Source organism: Hetaerina americana, unplaced genomic scaffold, assembly GCF_022747635.1.
Source record: "Hetaerina americana unplaced genomic scaffold, ioHetAmer1.1.p SCAF_41, whole genome shotgun sequence".
NCBI lineage: Eukaryota > Metazoa > Arthropoda > Insecta > Odonata > Calopterygidae > Hetaerina > Hetaerina americana.
This window is the reverse complement of record NW_027286997.1, coordinates 1249615-1273487: the sequence shown is the minus strand read 5'-3', so window position 1 is coordinate 1273487 and position 23873 is coordinate 1249615. Positions and strand designations below refer to the sequence as shown.

At 44.4% G+C, this 23873-nt stretch overlaps 1 protein-coding gene across 1 annotated transcript in view; it reads right to left on the bottom strand.

The window, feature by feature from the left end:
* cyc (basic helix-loop-helix ARNT-like protein cyc) overlaps positions 1 to 23548 on the bottom strand; it is a 120488-nt gene extending 96940 nt beyond the window's left edge. Inside the window, exons 1-2 of the mRNA XM_071591096.1 lie at positions 23349 to 23548; positions 2239 to 2355 (exon numbers count right to left, since the gene is read on the bottom strand). Of these exons, the coding sequence (XP_071447197.1) occupies positions 2239 to 2249 (11 nt within the window). The 5' untranslated portion in view covers positions 2250 to 2355; positions 23349 to 23548. The remainder of the gene's footprint in view (positions 1 to 2238; positions 2356 to 23348) is intronic.
* Positions 23549 to 23873: the final 325 nt, after the last annotated feature.

The following is a 23873-nucleotide window of genomic DNA, read 5'->3' as shown; positions in this document are numbered from 1 at the left end:
ATGAAATAGTATTCAATGATATCGAAAGCATTAAACCCACTGCTTTTGATGTCATTGACACTCCGAGACGGTTACACTCTTCGATTTTCTCTATTAGGTAAATTATTATTTTCATGATTCATTTTGATTTCACCAAAACCACTCAACCCTTGTTTTGTTTACATTTAGTCTTATCCCATACATATCGCAATTACTTTCCTATACTTGTAACCCCTTGATTGACTGGCAAACCAAAGCTTGATCATTCATAAACCTTATTTTGTTGTATGAATTCACCGCCGGCTTTGATCCCAGTCTCCAGTTATTCCCTTGCCTCTTGAATCACCTCCTTCACGTGGGGTGGGGAAGGGGGAGAAGTTGGGAGAAGCCCAATAAATGCAGGGAATATGCAAAGACACCATGCATTCTGATCGGCAATGGGATGTCGGTGGCTGTGATAAAGGGGAGCATCGGATAGGTTGCGTGATGTTAGGATATGTAAAAGAATTATCGCTATATAAACTGTGTCCATCAAAGGCCTAACTTAACCAGTAGAAGACCACATAAAATATAAGTAAAGTAATTCAAAAAATATGTAGCTCATTATAACTATAAAGGTGTCAGCATGAGCTATGTTTCTGTACGCATATGAGCGAAGATAGAGAGATAGTGGGTGAGGGTAACGCCTACGTATTTAGTCGAATTCTCCCTTCGACCTATTTTCGATAAAAGGCTACCTTCTACGTATTTCGGTAATGCTAATGCTGTAAGCGTTAGGGAGGGAATTGCTCTTTTTACAAAAAATCATGACTACGTACTTTATTAAGTTTCATTCTAATTTCTAAGTGCCGGACCAGGGTTGTGTACCATTAACGTCATCTGACAAAGCGGCTGTGTCCTCACGGATCACGGATATTACGTTAAACAGCTTCATCGTCGGCAAATAAACTTATGTTACTAGTGACTACGGAGTGAATGTCGTTTACGTAAAGTAGGGATAAAAGAGGTCTGGATATCGCGAACAAAAAGCGCAAGTTGTGTCTCCAGGGTCTACCTTTGTGGAAACCGAGCTGATTTTTTAATAATAACTCCTGATTATCGAGGTGTCTCACGATCGAACTAGCGACTATACGTTCCATAACCTTGCGCGAAATGGATGCGAGGGAATATATGTCAGTAATTGCTCGGTTCCTCCTTGTCTCCGTGTTTAAATATTGGTGCTACTTTTGCCGTTTTTCAATCTCTGGGAACCTTGTGATCCACCAGCGACTTCTTACATATATTATTTCTAGATTCGGCGCAATTTCCGATGCTATATCCCTAAATATGCGAGCCGGGATTTCATCGGGCCCGGAGGATTTATCCGTTCGTCCGCTCATGCGAGACTCAATGATGCTTGTTCGCATATGACTTCCTTCCATCGAGAGAGAAGGTTGGGGAAGTGGATGCAATTTTTAAAAATATTTTCAAAAGGCATTTGAAAAATTTCGCCATGGCAAACTAATGATTGAACCACAGCTCGTCGGCATATATAAAAGCGCAATAAATAGGGTGGGAGTGTGTCGGAAGGGGGAGAAAGGATAGTCCTCGACGGTGCCAGTTCCGACAGCATATGCGTGACCTCAGGCGTACGAGCATATCTGGGGAAGTGTAATTGCTCTTCTTGACTTTGCTAACGATTTGAACCGCGAAGTGAAAAGTAAGATTGGGATGCTCGCGGATCGACCCCGGTGGAAATGATCAACAAATAAGGTAAATGGCCAACTGGAAAAATCGCGAACTCTGGAGGATAATATCTGGTGAACTAGGCGCCATATGGGGAAAAAGTTGCTTTCTATTCAAAAATTAGGAGGCGGGAAAAGAAAGCTTACTGGAATTTTTGGCGCAGAAAGTTCATTATAAATGCGTGCCTCCTGATCTAGTCCAACGATATTACGGCTAAACATGTATACATAAAAATACAATAATCAATGACCCACGAACATAAGGAGACCGTTATCAGAAGCGTTGTGGTTGTCAATTTGTAGAATCATTCCTTCTCCGCCAACAAGTCAGTTGCGCTGCCATCGGCCTCCAAGGCTACCCTCGCCGCGTCCGTGGCCGAGTCTCCAGCTTCAGCCCTGAACGAGCGTGCTCTGAGCGAGCGAGTGAATGTGACTCCGAGGCGAGCGGAGGGCGAGGGGGGAAGGGAAGTTGGGGAAGAGGGGAACGGGGGGGGCCGTTTGGGGGGTGGGTGGTGCCTTTCAACGGGACGCCTACCTTGTCACCATGACGACAGTCACCGCTGGCCAATGGGGAAACAGCTCCACCGGATCACACAATTCCACGACACTGGGAGTGACGTCATGAGCGTCGAGTTTCACTCCTCGCCCGAACCTGGGGGAGAGGATCGACAACAGGTGAATGACAACATGTTCACTCAACACACACGCACACACAAACCCTCGCAGATAAAGAATTTATCCGTAAAATAAATCCTTAAGTTTCTTTTTAACGGGCGCGAATTCGTGAATTAAAATTTTGAAGAAGTTAAAAATGTAAATGGAAAAGAGTCTTTTGATTATTAAAAAACGTCATTTTTAAAACGATCGTTTGCACAAAATAGGGCACATCTATGGCACGGGAGTGGCAGGAGGGAGGAAAGAGTCGACTAATCCAGCGATTTCCTTTCGCATTCTCGCGAGTGAAAGTGCAATCCCACGATCAAATGAACAAACGCCACCGCTGCGGGCAGTCCATCGGATGATCTTCAATCTACATACATCTCAACTCTCGTGAGCCGAAGTTAATCAAAATGATTTTTTTGAATGCCGAATTGACCTGGATGCACTGCTCACTCTGCCATGGGCTGCAGTCTAAACCTTGAGTGTGTATGTCGAGGGTGAGGCGGCAGGAGGAAGAATATTGGAGACGATGGGGCGAAATGCGATGCGGCATTGCGTGAAATTCACACGTCGGCAGGGTGTTGAGGGGGGCCGGATCCTTTCCTTGTGGCGTTTATAGTTTCCCAGGAAGATCCGGTGCCCAAAAATCAAGTAGCGTGGGTGGAGCTGCAGGTGTCCAAAGAGGCGTGTCCCGTAATCGAACCCGAGCCCTCGTCTCAGTAGTCATGAAAATAGTATTCTAATTACCTAATTGCGATCCGAAAGTGGTGCGATACATGGGAGCTAGAATTAAATTTGAAAAAAAAGTGTGTTCGATGCATTTTTGGAGGAAAGGTATAGTTCTCCCGAAAACACTCACGTACACCGTACGGGGAACCAACAAAACATAAAACACTTAGAATTGGTAAAATACTTCGGTAAAATGACGACAAAGGATATGTCAAAAGGGGGAAACACATTTATGAAATCTGCCGAATAGCTAATAAAACATTAGGATTCATAAAATGAATACTAGGGACTCGTAATGGAAGGGTCAAGGAGCTTTGTTATTTCACGATAGTTAGGCCCCACCTATAGTGTCCTCTGCGAGTGTATGGGATCCAACATGAAGTAGACTTAATTTTGGAACTAGATCGAGTGCAACTTAGAGCAGCTAGGTTCGTTCAAAGTTGTAATGAGCAAGATGGCACTGTCACGATATCATAGGAATTAGGAAGGGATCCACTAGTTGACCGTAAGTTTAACCACAGATTTAATGTACTGCGTATCAGGTTACTTATCTGAGGATGGTAAAGACATATTGCAGGCTCCGACTTAGTATGGTAGATCGTATTGCGTACGTAAAATCAGGGAGATAAAGGGTCTGTTCCAAAAATAAGTAAAATGTTTTTTGGCCACCAGTGCAGATGGCTGGAGTGGGGTGATTTGTGGTGGGAAAGGTAATTGCAGATCTTGGGAAAGCGACGCGGCCCACGCCAGTTAACTGTGGGCATTTACAGTGTGTGGAATGCTGCTAGACTGGGCCCCTGTTCGACGGTCACGTCATGAATTCACGATGCCATTTACCATGGAAACATTATATGCGATAGAATTGTGCATTAAGCTTCGAAGGGTTGGAAGACCATGGCCATGATTAAGAATGCTTATGGAGATGGAGGAATGTCCCAAGTGATGGTTTTCTGCTAGAACAGGATGCGCCAGGAGGGTAGAGAGTAGGTTGACGATGAAGGACATCCATTAGACATCCACCAACAAGACAGTGTGACGAAAACGTGCAGAAACTGCGACACATGGTCAATTATAATTGACCCCAAAGACTCAGGATGTTAGCAGAAAAGTGCAATATTCAGAAAACCACAGTGCATTGCATTCTCACAGAAGGTTTCGTCATGAGAAATGAATTCTATGAAAAGCTATCATTTAGCCACAGGCAATATGGTTCCCAAGGTGCCATCAGAATACTGCTTGTCTGGCATTTTTGCCTTGGACCTCTTGGGCCACGGTGAAAGTGACCGCAATTTTTAGACTAAGTAATTACTGGTCACCAGGCATGGGTCTTTGAATACTACCCAAGTATAACCCCTTTGAGCACCATTTTAGACCACTGGATTATGCCCCTGAAGAGGCCGATGACTGATTCAGAGTCCTGTTGATTCCTTAGGGGTAGCATACCACAACTGACCTAGGCAATGGCATTGGTGCGTCGATACATAAGGGTACTCTGATGAAGAATTTTGGTAATTTGTACTTTGATCTGCGATACATTTTTGCCCCAGATTTCTTCTACTTATTTTTGGGACAGACCTTGTACATAATAGAACAGAAAGATTTAAAATTTCGTTTTTTCCTTGTAAAATTGGAGATCAAAACAGAAGATTTCAAGAAAATCGCATAACCTTTGTTTTATTAATATTGATTCTCATCCCATACCTGTCGCACTGAATTTCCAATTCACTCAGCAATGCTTTCAACCCCTTGGCTGACTGACAAATTAAGCTTGGTCATCAGCAAACCTAACTGAGTTTACGAATTCCCCGCCCACTTTCATTCCTACCTCCAGTTCTTCCCATGCCTCTTTAATTATTTCCTCTGCATACAGGTTGAACAGCAACGGTGATAATGGGCAACCTAGCCATACACCTCTTCCTAACACTGCCCAACCGGACTCCCCGTTCCCCACTCGCACCTGAGCAGTCTGAGACATTTATAGTTTGGGGATTAGCCTCCTTTCCCTCCAATCTATTCCTATTTTCTGCAATATACTCATTAGTTTTTCCCAATTCACTCTATCAAACGCTTTTTCGAAATCTACGAAACAGGCAAATACCTCCTGGTTGTGTTATAAATATATATATATATATATATATATAATAAAGCGGCACCCAAAAATGGTAGGACTGATTTTTTTACAAGAATTTTATTGACGATATACTTACATCGACTTAATAATCTGCAAAGTATGCTCCTTGAGCTGCTACACACTTAGTATAACGTTGCTCCCATTCCCCGTACGCCCGTTGTAAATTTTCTTTTGGGATGCCGTTTATGACCCTCGTCGAAGCCTCTTGAACGGCCTTTATCGAGTCAAAACTTCGTCCCTTGAACTGCCTTTTCATCAGGGGGAAGAAGGAGAAATCCGGTGGTGCCAGATCGGGAGAATAGGGCGGGTGCGGCAACGTGGCAACGCCGTATTTGGCCAGTAGCTGTCTGACGACGAGCGCGCCATGGCAGAATTTTCGGCACCATCTTGGCGCACACCTTGCGCATGGCCAAATCCTGTGAAATAATGCGTTGGACGTTGGATGCAGACAGACCCAACTGATCTGCAATTTCTTCACTGGTTAAGCGTCGGTCTGTGTTCAGCAGTGTCCTCACTCTGTCCACATTCGTGTCGGTTCTTGCCGTCGGCGGCCGTCCGGAGCGATGGTCGTCTTCAACGAGCTCCCTATCCTCTTTAAACAACTTGTGCCACTCAAATACTGTGGAACGGCTTAAGGTAGTGTCCCCATAAGCCTGCTTGATCATATCGAGGGTCTCAGCAGCTTTGTCAGATGACATAAATGCTATACAACGCTGGTGCGACACTTGGCAACCAGAATTAAACTTTAAAAAATGCGTAGCCATAAATTTTCGGAAAAAAGCAACTCTCGGCCGAACCTCTACTGCATCAGGAACACCGAAATGGAATGTGTAGAGACTCAATGAAATACCTAGGCGTTACCCTCACTCGCGATCTCTCCTGGGTGAAACACATACGGGGAATATGTGGACAAGATAACAAAAAATCAGGAGTTATTGGAAGAGTACTTGCTAAATGCGATGAAAAGGTCAAAGAGAAATGTTATTTGTCGTTGGCTAGGCATTAGTTAGAATATGCTGCTAGTATAAATGGGATCCTCAAGAAATTTAATGAATTGCCGAATTAGATCGCGTGTAGCGGAGAGGAGCCAGATTTGTGAAATGTTGTTATGATAAACTCAGTGGTGTATTCAAAGTGTTCGAGCAAGTAGGCTGCGAATCACTCACGGAGCGAAGGTTAAATGACAGATTGCATCTCTTGCAAAGGAATTGAAAAGGCGTTTCTTTAGCAGTGATGTTGACAATGTATTATTATTGCCCCATCGCACTACGGTAGGAGAGATCATGTCCATAAAATTAGAGAGATTAAGTGCAGAACAAATAGATTTAAGATGTCACACGAAGGATGGGAGATCATAATAACATTGTCCGACCGCGGTAGAGTCATGTTCGGGGTTAAATTAATCTGGTGTGTATTCAACCCCTGCCACATACCCTAGCGGTTTGCTTGCAGGGTACATAAATAAAAAAATCATTAGAAATCTATATAAACAGTTAGATGGTAGGCTGTGAATGGAACCTCCGGCGCTAATTTCTTCCACGTCTCCTTCCACTCTCGCATTCTCCGTTCGAGCGCAGCCATGCAGAGGGGTTGGTTGGTGCACGTTTGCACCAACGCGCCATTCCCGCGTCCCCTCGGACACATTCGCCCCTCCTCCCTCGTTCCCCCGTGAGGAACGTACAGCCTTCGCACAGCCCTCTCCCTACCACTCTCATCCGGTCGACACGACCAAAGCACGGTGGTGGCACACTCTCCCTTTAAACTCTTCCTCTACGTATTAACGGTGGTGGTGCCGAAATTCTCCCTTGCAATCCCTCATCAACTCACTCCTAACCCCTTCACCAATATTTTCGCTGCAAAGAATCCCTCGAGGCCTGCCCCCCCCCCCCCCCGGACGCACCACGTCCGCAAATACGCCTGGAATGCCACACTCGGAGCAAGGGCAACAGCAGGTTGATGGATCCAAGCATCGCTTCGTCCTTAGCGAGAGCCCTTATCCGGCGACTGAGCGGGCGAAGCGCTCAGCTCCCGTCCTCGTTAGCCTCTCGTTTAGGAAAGCACGGAGACTGGTGCAGGGACGTGGTGCCGATTTCAATCCAAGCGATAGCGTGCCATAAGAACGAGCCTCGTGAGATTCTCAAATAATTTAATGCCCCATTGGCTAAACGTAAAAAAAGCTGACTGTCAAAGTAGAAGTGCGGAAACGCTCTCCCCTAGCGTTTGGCGGATGACGGAGAGGGTTCTCCGGTTGTCTTGTAGGTAGGCACTTCTAAGGCAAAAAGCGAAATGGACAGTGGGAAAAGTGCATTTGTCGCCTGAGGAGGCAACTTTCATGTTCCTCGCCCGCCAGCAATCTTCTGGACGGAGTGAGCCATGCTCGGGGAAGCCACCATCGCAAAGTAAGATGCGATGGAAAACGACAGAGCGTGTGGTGACACCAATTCGATCAATTTTAAGTCTTCATTGGGAACCTAGAGTGTTCAAAATTTTGAAATTTGTGGATTTCAAAACTTGAACACGTTCTTAAATCTTTCCGAAATCTCAAAGGATCAGAATGAGAAACTCCAAGTGGAGAGAGTGTATAATGAAACAATGGCAGGTTCGCTCCCTCCGTGGGCGCCCCTGCGAATAACAGGAAGCCTTCAATCGTCAGGGGTCCACTCAAACGAAACTCACCTCCGAGCAACACGCGCGCCGCGACATTAAACGGCGGTGCCACGGGTACCGAGAAGTAACTTCCCTCTTTGGGATTTTAAATCCACGCCATCATGCTGATGAAGACGCACGTGTGCGTTTTCAGACTGCTGCGCACACGAGATCATAAATAAATACGAAGAAAAGCCAGCAAAAGAATATCAATGTCCGTGCGCACGAGATGTGGAACCCATGTCGAGACATCCTTGATTGTGCATGAAAAAATTGCCTCCGAGTCACGCAAAATTTGAAAAAAATGGCAATCTTCGTCGGATCATAGGAGGAAATATATGCCCTTGGGAAAAAATCTGATATTTAGCGGTAGACTGGATGAAATCCGTATTGAAATATGTATGTAAACTAAAAGGTCTCGGGCGTCGATTCGTGGAATATAATGATCATGTGAGAAATATATACTTTATATTTGTAAATGTAGCACACTTTAATTAGAAATAAACAAATGTATTACCCGACCGATGTTTCGACACTTGTCGTTATCACCAATGAGATGACCGAGACATGAACATGCCCGGTGACACTCAATGAAAACGTCGACGGAGAGAACGTTGGAATGCGTGGGCGATGGGCGAGATGGAAGGGGAGGGGAGGGGCCGGAAGTGAGCGATGGAGATGAGCGAAACGGGAACTCCGACCTCGGAATAATGCCGCGTGGGGACACCAGGGTTCATTCGAATCAGCCTTCTTCCACCCCCTCCCCCCATGCCGCGCAATCAGGCTGCCCTTCCCGAGGCCTCGCTTGATTCGCGTGCATCCTGTGCTAATGTTAAATGCTAAACGTTTTCCTAATTAATTATATATTTATCGTTCCACAACTAAAACATTCACCAAGTAACCGATGCCATCAATACAAAAAATATGCCTAAATTGATGAAAAAATCAGTGAAATTCCATTTTTTGGCAATAGTTTTCCATTTATCGTTGAAAATCATCTCTGGACGATATTTCCCTGTTTCCTCGTCACTCGGCGTCGAAATTTTCACTCGGTCCATTTCACACGCTAACACTTTCTTCTTCCGGCATTCCATGATCCCAATTACTCTAATCGACTTCCACTGCAGAATTCTTTCGTCACGCAGGAAGGCCTTCCCACTCTCATTTTCATTCCGCCACTTAATACTCTGTGAATTCCTAACTTTTACCACTATCAATGTCGCATAGTGGGTACCCTCTTGTTCGCCATGCACCCATCTCAGTATTTTCATACCCATGTCAATTTCCACGTGGCCCCCTGGCCCTCGTTTCTGATTGGCCAGGATCCTGGGCCACCTGTGCTTCCATCGGTGGGGACTGCTTTCACTAAGTCGGATGTCTTCATGTTTCTTTCGTATTTTTTCCTTTTTAGCATTATTCTTACAGTGACACAAATTCCAGCTTGCTGCCGACTTCTTAGATTAATGCGCTTAAATTCTTCACATCCTTCCTATTTCATTTTTCTCGTCAAGCTATTCTCGCTGAGTGTTGCTCGCAGTTTTTACACGGCCATTTTTGATTTGTTTCGCCGTCTTCTTCCTTTAAACTGATAATCATCACAATGATAACGCACGGAATAAGATCGGACTCCAATCGCCTGAAAACAAGCCCATTATTATTATTACATCGGAGCAACTTTAATGGGCGCTCGTGCTCGAGGCAGTCGGTTTGTCTGTGTGTCTAGAAGATGCTCCCTAAACAGAGATTGAACCTCCACTCATCCGAAAAGTAACGCACACCTGGTCTTTACAAAGGTTTTCCACGCAACCCAAACGTCTCCCACACTTGTTCAGCAAGCAACCTTTAAAAATTCCCTCGAAATGTCATATGCCTACGAAATTCACACAATTGGAGTAACATTATGCTAGCAAATAATCTCTTGTGTGATTTCCGTACGGTATTGGTTGGTCTGAATATTCTTTATTCCAGAAATAAGGTATCGAGTATAATTCGATTGTTTCGGTTCGATATATTGAAAATCAATCTTCTTATCGCTCCAGTAACTTCTGTGCATCGACGGGGATGCATTACGTAGGATGTATTTGATTTAACTAACTTAGAAAATAACAACTTTTCTGTTGGAATAGAGATTTATAACAAATATTGTTCATATTATGCGTCTCATGACATCGAATCATAGAGAATGATTTCCGTTCACTACTACAACATTATGAACACTGAAGCATAGTAGAAATGTATTAATCCAAGCAATTACAGACATTTACAGAAGTTCTGTGTTTTTTAGAAGTACAGCCTACAAAGGAAGCTGAATTTCATTCTCTGACATCATCCGTCAGATTGGTTGACTGCAGGAAAAACATGTGTATTCACAAACCGTGGCATAAGACCCGAAGTTAGCGCCAATAGCTGATGTATTCAAGTCTGCCTACATGATAAACAACTAATTTTGCTAGTTCATCACCCTTGGTCAATTACTTTTCATGAATATTTTCTCGATTTGAGAGAAATTCGATCAGAGATTTTGTAAATGACTATTATGAGAATGGAAAAGTAGCACAGACTTAGATTCGTTGTACTGAAAATGCAATTTATTGGTCAACTAGTCGCGCTTTGCTCCTACCCAGGGGGTGCCCGATGAAGGGGAAGGTAGGCTTGGGGATGGGTTGCGAGAGGCAATGAGTGCTGCCAGGGTTTATGGCATGGGTTAGGATGGCACCAACAGGGCCAGTCAATGTGTGCCTCACAAACATCAGGCAACATGATGTGTTGATGTTATACGTAGCTCTCCAAGAAGTCAGATGGATAGGATCAGTAATGGTAGAATCGATAAGAAGGATTGAATGGCACTGTGTATCGGCCCTGGCCATAGAGCTGTGTTACATGGGAGTAAATTCATGATCAATTCAGAGATAAAGAGTAGTCTGATAAATTTGGAGCGACTAGGACTATGAAAAACAACTTGGAAAGGAAAGTTCCCCAACATTAGCATTTGATCAGCTCTTGCCCCAACTGGAGACAGAATAGGGGAAGAAGAGCAAACCTATTGTGGTATACCAGATGGAGAGAAAATACCATACCGCTAATATCCATACTTTGAGATTTCAATGCATGTAAAATTGGCAAGGAGGATTTCCTGCAACAGGAAATATGGCATTCCATCTTACCTATGTCATTCAACATGATCATTGAAAGAAGATGTTTTGAATGAAAGGGCATTCAGGAAGGTGTGTGAGGAATGGCAGGAACAGGAATCGTGACTAAAACAGATCATGTGCTTATATTTTAGAGACATTCATCTTCCATACTTGATAAAGGATCTGAAAGAGGACCAAACTGTGATTCAGGACATTACTTAATGAAGGGACTTAAATAGAACAGCTAGTCCTATTGGAGAAAACCAATGGATCTAGAAGTAATAAATTGAATTGCAAAATTTCAGAAGAACCTGTTCAAGCCACTAGGCACAAAGATGATATAAGTATAAAGTAAACAGAGGGGCTGAAAAACATATGAGAGAGTAATCGCCAGGGAAAAGGCAAATGATAAGAGTTAATTAATCAGTTTTACCTTCAGCAAAAGAAGTAATGGGTGAAGTAAATATAAAATGAAATGCAGCCTGGTATGATGATGAGTGATGTAATAATAGTAATACTAGATCAACAAGAGAGAAGCAAAGGTAGATCAAGAATAATCAGATAAATTACTAAAGAGGAAGAAAAAGTTTGTTACACTATTTAGGTATATTATTGGGCATATTATACTATTTGATACTATTAGATTATGACCTATTATGGAAAACAGGAGGCATCTATATAGGAACTTAATGCTGCAAATGAAAGCAAAAAGTTTTATCAAGTAGTGAACACCCGAGTAAGGGATGTCAACCAAGAGTCGGTTCCTGTGGGATGAGCAATGAAGAAGTCATCTAGGAGGATAAGGAGACATGAGAGAGAGATGGGCTGAATATTTCAATGAATTGCTCCAGGTATGGGGGAGTGAATGAGACTTCAAAGAGGAGATCAGAATGCGGCCCTCTGTTCTATAGAGAGGAAGAATAAAAGCAGGGAAGAGCACCGAGAAATGAGAGAGAACCAGAGGAAGACGGAATTTCAGCAGAGCCGATAAAAAAATGAAATTGAAGATCTAATTAGGGAATTAATTACACCTGCCAGTTTGTAGCATTTGGAAGTTGGAGCAGTTTCCAGAAGAATGGAAGAAAGGTTTGATTTTCTCAATATTCAAATATTGGTGAAAGGTGACAAAACTACAGGGACATCACTTTATTGAATGAAGCATACCAAATTGTCATCAATACACTAATGAAACGAGTAAATATCAATGCCGAGGCATTCAAGAAGAATGTGAGTGGATTCAGATCTGGAAGAAGCAAACACTGTAGAAGTGCTACATCTACTTCTGAAAAGTTTTTGAGAGGGTGAATAGAAAAGGGAAGCTCCATGCACTGCGGGGTTTCAGTATTCCAGAAAACTGGTTAATTTGGCTGAAATGACATCAAAGGAATCCATCGAGAAGGATTGGTTGACAGCAGAGTAAGTGGAGCCTTCAAGATGACTTCTAGGGTACAGCAAGGGGATGCATTATCAGCTAAATTATTCAAATTGGTTTCATAGAAAGCAATGAAAGAATTGGAGCTGTGTTTCACTGCTGTTCAAAAATTGAAATCAGAGCTTGCATATGCAGATGATATAACTCTAACATCACACAATATGAATGATCTCAAGAAAATTTCTAAAATGATCGAAAGACTTGACAAAAGAATGGCTCTCAATGTCATTGAAGCAAAGACCAAACACACGAAAATGTCACCTCTAGTTGAGAGCAGAAATATGTGCCCTGCAAAACATTATGAATGGGAATCAAGAGTTCAAGAGCATGCCACAAAGTTCACTAATCTAGGAGTCATTCCAAGCAATATATGGCCTATATTATTCTAATGCACCTCTCCTTAAATCAAACCTCAGGTCTGGAAAAATTAAATGGAAAGTATATAATGCCTGTTGCCACATATGTTAGTCTTATCCAAGAATGATGAAGAAACACTTTGGAAATTACAAAGGAAAACAATAACGAGACTTTATCATTAGGGTATCTATGTCTGTCCAGAATGACTGTGCCGCACATCATGCCCAAGCGATGACTTAATAGTGAGTGAGATGGTTAGGAGGAGAGGAGAGATAATCAGAGAACCAATGGCTGCAGGATGATGAAGACGATTCGAGGGCAATGGGGGTGGACACAGAATTGAGGCAAGACGAAGATGGAAATGGAGGCAAACATGTAGGAATTGAGGAAGTCAAGGCCCACCCCAAGCAGTGCACACATCTCTGAATGATGAGTTTTCCCAAGCTGTTGCAGCTATAGTTCTACAGATGATGCAATGTAGAGAAACAAGTGGGCCTATTGAATGTATTTTCTGTGGTATGCAAAATCCATGTATCTTCCCAATCATAATATTTTTCTACCCATGCTTTTGAAAAAATTTATTTATTTGAATATTTCCAGCACATGTTGATAACATGGCATGAGAAATAGAAGCCTGATACTCGGCACTCGGAAACAACACAACACCATGCACAGGGGGTCCATACAGTTCGGACAACACACGCATAAATGCACATTTCATACTCAAACAACACAAGACTCGATACAACAAATGCAAAATTGAAGAACAGAGAAATGACCAGAGGAATACATTCCACATAAACAGCCATCATCCATGCACCAGAATGGTACGACAGGAAAATACACCCATCAAGGCCACTAGCCAGTCCATCACACGGATTGTAACCTTGACAAAGAAATTCCACTCGGCTGTAAGCCCAGCTTTTTTACATACTGTCCAGCACTCACATTAGTGAAGTAAATTACATGTCTCGCTTAAAGTAGATCCTTCAATGTATACTGAATTACTTTTCAGAAAAAAGATTGCACTACTAAGTTTGAGGCATATTTTACAAAGCAAAATTATAAATTATGACCTCCGAGTTATGTTTTCTTAGGCGTACAGATTTGTCCCTAAAATTCATTGATAGTATGGCAGAGAATTTGGAGCATAGCGATTTAATGACCTATTTAGAGTTAGAGGGTAGTGGTTGGTGAAACAAAGGCCTTAACATTGACAATTTATTTCTTATGTTGAATTGTGTTTAAAATAATAAGATTTAAAATGTATGGGCACTTACCAATTCATCATCTTCTTAAGGTTTTGTATGACTCTCATAAGTATGTGTGCAGGGTCCCAATTCCCAACAACTAAATAGTTATGTCAATCAAGGCAAGGCAATCATTAAGATGCTTGTTGTCTTTAACATGCTTTGGTATCTCAGGGTTTTAGATAACTTCTTTGATGAGGATTGTGCTGCTGATGTGATTCTACATAACTTTAAGGACATAGAACTGCAGGAAAATTGTTTCCAAAACGATTGCAAATTTAAATTTCGTTAAGTCATAAGTTAATAAGTCCACTTGATCATATATTTCTGTTCTAGAAAACTACGATTCCACCCTAATAAAAATGACTGAAACATGCAAAGAATTGTGCTTCTCATTGCCTAAAAACGCCAATTAATCACAAGGTATTGAAAAGGGAGAGTCTCTATTTACATCATGGCTGCATTTTCCACATGTTTTGGTTATCTTTGCTTCACTGTGCATCCATCAAAGTTTATTGAATGTGTATAATATAAGATATCATCACAACTAGTTTAACTTTAATCCTAAATGCATTTTAATGGATAAAGTCACATACCAAATTCCCATTAAGTTTGTCAATAATGGAAAATGCACCACTCTCTTCATTCCTTCATTCCACCTTGGATGCCCTAGTGTTTATATTCGAAGCCAAATTTCTGTTCATACTCTGTTCTGACTCTTAGCCACGTTACTCCCAGCCAAGCAATGATCACCAATCACAGTCTAAATGCACTGGCATCTAATATCTAAGTCATACATGTTAGTTAGCAATCAGGATTTTAATTTTTTCTATAAGAAATGAAAAATCTATATGAGCGATGTTAGATTATTTCATCATTTCGTGTTTACCTACTTTATGATTATTAATATTAATTGATTGATGTGTGATATGTCCTCAGCAATCTGCCAATCCTGCTTGGACTCCACTATGCACTGCCCTGTTATTGAGGGAATACTCCATCAGTAGGACTTGTGAATCAAACATATAACTAGAGATATTCATATGAAATGATTAAGTATGCTATAGGTATGAAGTTATTACAACATCATTTCATAGAGTAAACTAGTTCAAATCTGTGGTCCCAGTGCTATTCCTGTGTTGTATGTCAACATCAATCATGTCTAACCTTCCTTTCATTTCTCCCTTGCAAGCACTCCTCTCCTCCCTCCTTGTGGCTGCATGACTCACTTCTCCACACCTCCAACCACGCAAAACCAACAACACTGCCTCCGCTCTCGTCAGCGCCTCTCAATCCTGCTGCCATACTCTCAGCAAATGTACTATCCATCCCCTCAAACCTAATCTGCAATAATTACGACTCCTTTGATAAATTCCTCTCTCAAGTATGCCTAACCCTCTCCTTCTTGAGTGCCCTTGCACACTTCTGAATAGAAGACTCCTCAGAAATGTACACCCCCCAAACCTTCCCTCAAATGACAACCCACGTATCCTCTTCCCATGCAACACATGCCTCTGAGGCCGTCAGTCCCTCAAACATGTCCTCACATGCCAGTTTGTATCACAATTAATTTCCTAGTTATTTGAATGTGTTCACAGTAAATGACTTGGTAATAACCTGTAGCAAATCCATTGGAAATATCATTAGATTTTGATGATCTAAACAAACTCATTTCGTGCAGGATGGATTAATGAAGAATTATTGAGTTAAATTTATTGGTACAATCGAGGTATACACCCAAAATTCAACAGCTGGGGGTGGAAAGAATGTGGTTGGATAAATGTTGTGCAGAAGGATTTTTCAATGCACTTCTCAAGATGACGATATAACTGAAGAGTTTCCAGGGTTTATCTAAACCTGCTAGACAACAAATAGTAATAATAAAAGTGCCTAGGCTAATTTCTATAACTAGAATGGCCCAATGTGGCAGCAGGGTTCATTTTGAAAATACTATCATCCAGAATAAAAATTAAATTTTGAAACAAAATTTATGTGGACTCTGCTACATCAATTTTGTTTCAATATATAAGATAAACTTCACGGATTCCGGCTTTACCCCGTAGAAGTTATATACCCACATAATACGAGCGTTGCATGGAAAATGGGATCTTCTAGCTACGAAAGCTGAAGTACCTCATGATCAAAGAAGGGGGTGGTGGAAGTAAAATAAAACTTCATTTCAAGCATCAAACATGTTGAAGTTTCCGGAGAAATTGGATGCGCAGTTAGTGTTTTGATTTTCTTATCGCAAGACACCTTTCGTTCTGCAAAAGAAGATGACTGCCTAGGCAAGATCCATCCACTCACTCATAGGTTTGACTAACATTAACACAAAATGGAAAGGAAGGTTCCAAACGTTACGTTGCTCGGAGATGAAAGATGGCCACAGACGGAGCATAAAAAACTTGCCGAAAGAACGAAGGAATTTCACGGCGTAGTATGGCTGTGGAGGTTTAAAAGCAGGCATAATAAGGCATTGCGATAAAAGGGCATCATCACGACTGGGGCGAGAGATATTTGAAGACGGACATGAGCTATTCACGAAAACATTGCAAGCAATCATAACTGCTTCTGATTTTCAGTAATCTTCACCGCAATAATCAGCCTGAAGGTCGGTTTGATGAGTGAGGGGGGAGCTACCCTAGTACTAATCCCGTTTGATGCTCGCATACCCGGGCAGGGTGGCTTTGGTTTGCCGGCCCCGGAGGCGCCTTTTCCGCGGAGATCTGGTAACAGAAATACACGTAACTGAAGGACCAACATGCCTTTCCATAGACTTTTGCTCCTCGCGAACTCAACTAGATAGCCTCACCTTCCTCCCCGGCAATTAGCTGCAGCGAGGTCAAAATTACACAGTGTTTAAAATCAAAGTCGCTTGCCCTCACATCGATTGTAACTGATGATGCCGTATAATTCTGTGCCACGCAATAAAATGCTGTGGAAAATTACATTATTCCTCCAGTTATTATGAATTTGTTCGACTAGCCAACGGTCAGTACTAGATATGTTTAATGAGATAAAATATGTAAGATAAAAGATCAAGAAATGCACAATACATTCTAAAGTTGACCACATAGGCTCCTTTCCCACGCCACAAAACCGAGCGGAAACGCCCCCATTTAATGAATAAATATTCGCACTAATGCCAACCAATGATTTGCGTGAATCCGCGTAAACTGCATGCCAAGCTGATGCCATTTAAATGATAATTATCTACACCAACCAAGAATATTAAAAAAAGACACGCATAGCTACATATGATTAATGTACGAAACAATACAATAAATAAACAACGATGTTATGGGAAGAGTCAACCCCAGCAGTACTCTTATTATTTAAAAAAAACCGAAACCACGATTGCTTTCTACCTAAAGTCGGAAAAAAGAAATAGTTGTATTATTATAGACGAGGACACCTACGCTCAAAAAATGAACACCCTCATTGAGGATGGACCGTACACCAATGTCTCTAGGAATCCACTCAACAAAATGGTCCAAGACACAAAATCCACAATTGCCAATTGCAAACTCCGTATTGACAAAGTACTTTAGTTTAAACTGGCCATATCCTGCCACGCCTTTAAGGCCTTCCCAAGGTACACAAAAAAGATTTCCCCATGCGTCCCATCGTTTCCGCGATCATCTCCCTCACATGCAAAAAAATAAGAGTACGGTTGGGGTTGACTCTTCCCATAATATTCATACGGTCGTAGTTACCGTTTGCTTCATACAAACAACGATGTATATTCCTGTTTGATGTCGGTATTATTGACAGTATATGAATAGTATAGTTTTTGCCTTATAATAAACAACAAATATATGTTAGTAGAGGGACGTGGCAGTCCCGCGGTAAAGCGTTGCACTTTTGACCAGAGGTTCCGGGTTCGACTCCTGGGCACCCTCAGCTTCGGCCGAGCTCCGTGATTTTTCGGGTACTAGACTTTCTTCTGGGAAGTCATAAGCGGCACAGGCAAAGGAACTGGTCCCCTTAATACCCTGTTGTGTGTGAATTTCACACGCCGTAAATAGGGCGTGTGTAACCCGAGTCTATAGTTTGCATATGTCACTACCCAAGCGGCATTTAGCGACCAATGAGCACATGAAAATAAGATCGCAGAGAGGTTGAACTTAAAGCGTTTCCATTCGCCCACCGAGCGGCTCGACCTCCGTCCAACCGAGAGGTTAGCCTTTCTTTAGAGGTCAGGTCACTCTTCGATTGAAGAGGTTGACTGCCGCACATCAGAGGAGTCCGAAATCAGCTAAAGTGACAGAAAAATGTCACGAGGACTGTGGGAGCAAAGGTGTCGTTTGCCCGTGTTGATGCGTTGCCACACGGCGGAGGTCGGTCGGAGGGAGGAGCAGTCCCCGATCGCTGACGGCTAACTAACATTTTATTGAGATATTTAAGCATTTTTGAGCACATCTAGAGACGAAGACCATTATTTTTTACGGATTTAAATAATCCAGTGTATCGTGGAAAATCATTTCAGTAATCAGTTGTGCTAAGTTACGCTCTACGCTGTAATTTAGTCTGAATTAGCATTCAAAGCGCTGTAGAAATCATAGTATTTCCAAATCTACTTTTGCATGGACTCTGATTCACGTAATTGATATGCATAAGAACATTATCCAAACAGACAGTATGTGATCCAAGGTACCAATTGTAATTTCGGCCAAAATTCAATCGAGCATTGTATAGGTGTAATTTGGAGGACGGATACGGTGTGATACAATTAAGAGAGCACTTCATCATAACAGAGTAATACAATTAGACGAAAAAATGTTTTTTTCGGGAGATTTTCAGAAGACGGACCAAAACCTTGACGTGGTGGAAGGGTTTTTTGCGTTCCGATGACCCCTAAGAGCAGTGCCGGCGGGGGTAATGATAATTGCTCCTGGTAGGGTCACCCATGCCATATGTACCGAAGGGTGAAAGACAAACGAGTGGTAGTCCGCGCAACGTCAGATCTTCCGTGAGGAGGCTGCTATCGCAAGTATGCAACATAGTACTCCTTCCCTGGCTCCTCCGATATCTCCCATGTGACCAGAGACAATTTTTCAAGAGTATTCCTCCCCTGACTCCTAAATTGGGTATAAAAGCCCTGCTCGCGGGGCGAAAAGCGGTCGAGGACTTTCCGGGTCGCCTGGGGACGCGCGCTTTCACAGCCGAAACAAGTCCACGCAGGCGTGCCGCAAGGATCGGTGCTCGGACCGATACTTTTTAATCTATATACGGCGGACCTCCCGGTAGACCATGGACGACATACCATGGTTGCCCTGTATGCGGATGACGCAGCAATAGTGACCACTTCGCGGAGAGCACACATGGCGGCAACATACCTGCAGCGAGCAGTAGACAAACTGCTGGAGTGGTACGCCCTGTGGCGAATCAGCGTCAACAACGCAAAGACGCAGACGATTCTTTTTTCACCTGGAGGACTGCGAGAAGCAGGAGAAATCCTCGTGGTCACCGAGGATGCGCCATGGAAGGAAGAGGTGACCTATCTAGGCGTCATACTGGATAAGAGACTGACATTCAAAAGTCACGCCCTCGCTGCCACCAGGAAGGCAAGAGGAAGACGACTACAACTCTCGCCGCTGCTGCGTTCACCGTCCCTCTCTATCAAGACAAAGACGTATCTGTACGTGGCGGCAATTCGCCCAATCTTGATGTACGCTTCACCGGCATGGAGTGGCAGAATGACTCAGACGGCCTTCCACCACTTGGAGGTGACGGAAAGAGGGGCACTCAACAGTGTACTTGGGCTTGGCTGGAACTATGCCGCAGAAATTCTCCACGCCTTAACTGAAACTGCGCCCATTGGAGATGTCATCAAGACTCGCGCGACGGCCTTTTATGAGGAGCTTGAAGGCAAAAAAGAAGAGCACTTGCGGTCGATCGGCGGCTCAAAACCTGTCTCCTGGGAAAGGCACAAACGCCCAAGAGCAGCAACGGGACGGGACGACGACCAACCACCATTGAAAAGGAAAAGGAGTTGATTGGACCCTCCATCGACGGGCTAAGAAGCCGCAAACTCAGAAGCTGAATGATTAAATCATCGGGCAGCTGCAAGCCAAGCGTCAAGAGGGAACGTTTTGGCAAAAAAGAAGACGAAAAGCGGTCAGTTGGTTATCTGGCGGTGACCGGCAGGGCACGATGCTTCGGCTGTGTTGCGCTTGTCGCGACAGCGTGTCCTATTGCTGACTTAACTTCGGACGAGGGCTCTGCCTAGGTTACGTTCGTCGTGACCGCGTCCACCCTGCCATACCCCCTTCCTTCCCGACGGACGAGGGCTCTGCCTAGGTTATGTGTGTCGTGACCGCATCCACCATGCCTTATCCCTTCCTTTCTGACGGACGAAGGCCCTGCCTAGGTTACGTGTTTCGTGACCGCGTCCACCCTGCCTTTACCCTGTCCCAGGTAATGTTCTGCCATTTCAATTTTCCGCGCTCGTGCTGGGTTGTTGAGGGTCAAGCCATCCATAATTCGCTTATACCTATGTAAATAGTGTAATACTCCTGATGTTGTATAATACACAATTGTTTGGGTGAGACTTGGTGTAGTTATTCTGACCTTACCCGATACCCTTTGTGTCGCACCTAGAAACGTCCTTAGACGGCACTGCAAAGGCGTCTGACCTCAGTGTGCAGGTCATTTGAGTGATGGCTTGGCTCAGGTTGAAATCACTATTAAGCATGGCAACGGGAAAACAACACCTCATTTATATGTGACCCATACTAGTACGTATTACAATGGACGCAAGAGTATGAGTCCTGGCAATCATGGGACGCGATCTATTCGGCTGCATGCCATGCGCGGAAGCGGGAAAGGTTTCTGAGATCTCCATCTCACAAAATCCTTGAAAATCGGACTCCACGGCATCAGCAGCGGTGCAGAACACAGGGCCGAATCGGTTAGAATAGGGTTTTGGGATGCTATGACGATGTTCATCTACATAATACCCCGCAACCAACCGCAAGGGTGTGTGGCGGGGGATGCTTGGGAGGGGGGAATTAGAAAATAATAGGGCAGTAAAGAAAAAGTAACAGATGTTTTGAAATAAAGTATGAACATAATGACAAGACAAAGTTTTATTATACACATTTGAAGGGCACATTCTTAAAATCTATTTTTCTAAGTAGTCGCCATTTAAATGGAGGCATTTATCGCAACGATACAAAAGCTTTGCAATTCCTTCTCAGAAGCCATCTGCCGCCTGTCACTAGGCTATGTCTACCACTGCGGTGTCCTCGCCGTGATCATTGGTGTTGTGGCCATTTTAAAAACTGAGAATGCACCACTGCCTCACTCCGCCGCCTTCACTCATTCATTATTCCGTCTCCGTAGACGCGCTTCACAAAGTTGCCAATATATTCCAATTGGCCTGTGGCATTTTGGCAGAGAAACCTACTCAAAGATCGCAATTCATAACTCACGGAATTTTCTATCGCGGGTCACATTTTAACAGTTCACAATGTGAGCAAAGTATGAGAACCACGGTCTGCAAACACTACCACAACAGGATTCGCAGTACTGAGTGTAGGGATGTTTAGACGCCAATGGTGGTGACTCTATCCCTACCCTACCGCCACGCTAGGCCGGAACGCCAGTTACTCTATTGACAGCCGTCGTATAAAGCGGAATATGAAGAGAGGAAATATCAGGATGTGAGGGCGGTGCGAGGTAAGATGGAAGAACATCAAGGATGATTGGAGTGATAGTTACTGAGTGTAGTGCCACTGAGTTAATGAGTCAACTCGAGGTATATGTATGGCGACGAGGAGTGGATAAGGGGAATGGCGAAATATTATTGGAAGGGATGAGAGCAGATGTGGTGCAGGCAATCCAGGAGTGGATCCCGACAAGCAGTGAGGGGGAGAGAGAGAATGGTGCCGGAAGAAAGAGAGAGGAGACATTTGAGAGGCAATGGGAAACCAAAGGCGGTCAAAGAGGAGAGAGAGAATGCTGGGAAGGCGAGGTGGAGGGAAGAAAAGAATTGGCAATTTGAATTAGGATTATTATCAAGGGTAGTATGCACGTATGCGGAGCTAAGTAATGAGATATTTCAATGTGAAGTACGGTGATAAGAATATTTTGCGGACAGTGCCGCACGGCGTCGAAGCTCATTAAAAACCCACACCCAACCCGAAAGACCAAAGCTAATGAATATAATAGAGCAAAAAGTTGGGTTCGGCTAATGAAAACCCGGCTTGTTTTACACGCATGTCTAAGCTTCTTTCAAAAGTAGGAACACAACTATGTCTTAGGAATTTTTTGGTTTGTAAAATTACAGCAAGTGCCAATCGAATTCTCGGTGATTTTTATTAAGAGTGGTAATGGTTTTGAATTTCACTCCTCTAAAGAATAGGGAAGCGATTGATCGCAGTGGTCACAACATGATTTAACGCGGGTACACTCTCAAATTTCTTTGAGACTTTGACCGGTCGCTTCGAAAGCATCGTTGCATCTCGCTCTTTTTTCCGCGGAGTCTGGAGGGTTCTCCTGGAACTCCGCACACCCGTTCCAGAGAGCCTCCAGCTCATCGTTCGAGGGACGAGGCAATGTTTCGCCGAACGCGGTTCCTTCGGTGACTTGCCTTTGGTCACGTGCTTAGCCATTAAAACTTGTTCAAATCGACATAGTTAACATTAACACATTCATGCATCACCTCGAAAGCAAAATTTTGCAAAGGTACGTTATATGGTGCGGCGTTCCTCGCTATTGCCGATGCGAATCGATGTCCGAGTAAATATATCGAGAGAATATCAGTTCATGGCCGTTTCTTTGAGGAGCGGCGTGCGCTCCCGGATGTCTCGATGAGAAGCGGCGCCGTGCGTCCTCGAGGCATCCTCCACTCGTCCAACACTTTCCGTGACTCGTCCTCCGGAGCCGAGGAATCCCGGCGCCGTGCATCTCGAGGGTGTGCTCGGAGCATGTCAGTGGTCTTCCGACTCGAGGGACGGGTCGGGGGGGCGGGGAGAACGGGGACCCTGAGGAAGGATGAGCGGCAAGGTCCAGGGGCGATCCTGATCCGTCGTGGGACACGAGGCGCGCACTTGGAAAATGAGGGTCACGCGTGAATTGAACTCGCCGTGGAAGGGGTGTTTGGTGTTCGCAGGGTGTGACCTCTGACCCGGGCCTACGAAGCCAACCTCCAGGTCGAGCAGTGCACGGTTTGATTGACCCAGGGATATACCGTGGGGGAGGGGGGATGTATGGAAGGGGGAAATGTGAGTCCCCCATTCTCTGAAACCTGCAGGGGGGCCCCGGGGGAGGTGGAACCAGCAGGGGGGGCTCTCGACTCACCGTGGAAGAGGCGGTGGCCTCCAGCAATGGTCATGAGGGGCGCCCCCCACTCCGCGGGTGACCGGGGCAGCAGCAGACGGAGCCGTCCGGGAGCGACGCCTCCTCCGTCCGGGGGGCGTCTGCCGAGGTCGCCCGGATCGAGAGGGATGGATGTCCGCGAGCGGTATCGCGCGGCGTTCTGTGGAGACTGCGGCCGTCGCGCGGAGTCAGTCGCGAGGGAGAGGGGGTGGGTGGGTAGAGGGTGGGGATTTGCGCGCGTGGCGTTGGGCTTCATCAGGGGAGAGAGAGGCGCCTCGCATCGGAAGCCGTATCGGTGGCTTCGAATGGGGAGCGGGGGAATGGATGAAAGGGGGGAACGTGAGTCTCCCCCGCTCTCGACTCACCGTGTAAGAGGCGCTGCCGCCGGTGGCTTCCTGCGATGGCCACGAGGGGGCCCCCATTCGGGGGGTGACTGGGCCGGCAGCAGACAAGGAGGGCGCACGGAGCAGTGCGATATCGACCGACCAAGACACTTTGGAAATCGAC